Source organism: Limulus polyphemus, unplaced genomic scaffold (assembly GCF_000517525.1).
Source record: "Limulus polyphemus unplaced genomic scaffold, Limulus_polyphemus-2.1.2 Scaffold12930, whole genome shotgun sequence".
In the NCBI taxonomy this organism is placed as follows: Eukaryota; Metazoa; Arthropoda; class Merostomata; order Xiphosura; family Limulidae; genus Limulus; species Limulus polyphemus.
The window spans coordinates 10151-11885 of record NW_013678540.1 but is presented as its reverse complement, the minus strand read 5'-3'; the positions used below and the strand labels follow the sequence as shown (position 1 = coordinate 11885).

At 35.7% G+C, this 1735-nt stretch overlaps 1 protein-coding gene across 1 annotated transcript in view; it reads right to left on the bottom strand.

The window, feature by feature from the left end:
• Positions 1-737: 737 nt before the first annotated feature.
• The window catches only part of LOC106477125, a gene marked incomplete at both ends in the record, with an annotated part of 6301 nt that continues 5303 nt past the window's right edge, over positions 738-1735 (bottom strand). The window contains one exon of the mRNA XM_013937717.1: positions 738-861. Coding sequence (XP_013793171.1) covers positions 738-861 — 124 coding nt within the window. The remainder of the gene's footprint in view (positions 862-1735) is intronic.

Below are 1735 nucleotides of genomic sequence, written 5' to 3'. Positions count from 1 at the left end.
AATCATCAAGAAAAGTAACATATGATGAGACGAGACAACATCCAGCGAGTCCTTGTCGTACCAACCATCAAGAAAAGTAACATATGATGAGACGAGACAACATCCAGCGAGTCCTTGTCGTACCAACCATCAAGAAATGTAACATATGATGAGACGAGACAACATCCAGTGAGTCCTTGTTGTACCAACCATCAAGAAAATGTAACATATGATGAGACGAGACAACATCCAGTGAGTCCTCATTATACAAATAATCAAGAAAAGTAGTATTTGATGAGACGAGACAACATCCAGTGAGTCCTCATTGTACCAATAATCAAGAAAAGTAGTATTTGATGAGACGAGACAATATCCAGTGAGTCCTCATTATACAAATAATCAAGAAAAGTACTATTTGATGAGACGAGACAACATCCAGCGGGTCCTACTAGATGGTCAAATAGAAAGGAAAAGATACAGACCAAGAACAGAGTGGATAACAAATATTAAAGAGTGGACTGAGATAGTAAACTATGAAGACCTGGTACAGAAGTAGAGGATTGTGAGAGCCAACCTTCCTGAGGAAGACGGTACATGATGATGTATAATTAAAGTCTTAAATTTCACGTGTGGTTTTGTGCTTGAAGTGTCACGTGTGTTTTAGTACACTACATTTACTAATCGATATCTGGTATTATGTAACTTGTCACATCCATACTCGTGGTTAACTCTAATCTTTAATCAACTTCCCAACTTACCACCTACTCTCAGATAGCCTGTTGTAGAACATGTTCCGAAACAATTTGTGGCCACACATGTGTACTGTCCTGTGTCAGAAGGCTTGGCGTTGAAGATCTCCAGGCTGCATAACCCAAAGTCATACTGTGAAATACACAACATAAAAGTTTTCACACCTGAAATCAGAATTAGAGAATTGGTTCAACTTCAGGTGAGTTATTAATACGTAATGTAAATTACGTAATGTAATATGTAAACTATTCAATAAGCATATTTCATAAGCTCTAATAGCAAAGCAGTCGTCATTACCCCAGTCACAGAGTATTGATCATAATCTGTCGTCATACAGCATAGATCATAATCTCTATCCACACAACATAAATCAATCTCTATTCACGCAGCATAGATCATAATCTCTATTCACACAGCAAAGATCATAATCTCTATTCACACAACATAAATCAATCTCTATTCACACAGCAAAGATCATAGTCTCTATTCACACAGCATAGATCATAATCTCTAATCACACAGTAAAGATCATAGTTTCTATCCACACAACATAAATCAAGCTCTATTCACGCAGCATAGATCATAGTCTCTATTCACACAGCATAGATCATAATCTCTAATCACACAGTAAAGATCATAGTTTCTATCCACACAACATAAATCAATCTCTATTCACGCAGCATATATCATAGTCTCTATTCACACATTAAAGATCATAATGTCTATTCACACAGCAAAGATCATAGTCTATATTCACACAGTAAAGATCATAATCTCTATTCATACAGCATAGATCATAATGTCTATTCACGCAGCATAGATCATAATCTCTAATCACACAGTAAAGATCATAGTTTCTATCCACACAACATAAATTAATCTCTATTCACGCAGCATAGATCATAATCTCTAATCACACAGTAAAGATCATAGTTTCTATCCACACAACATAAATTAATCTCTATTCACGCAGCATAGATCATAATCTCTAATCACACAGTAAAGA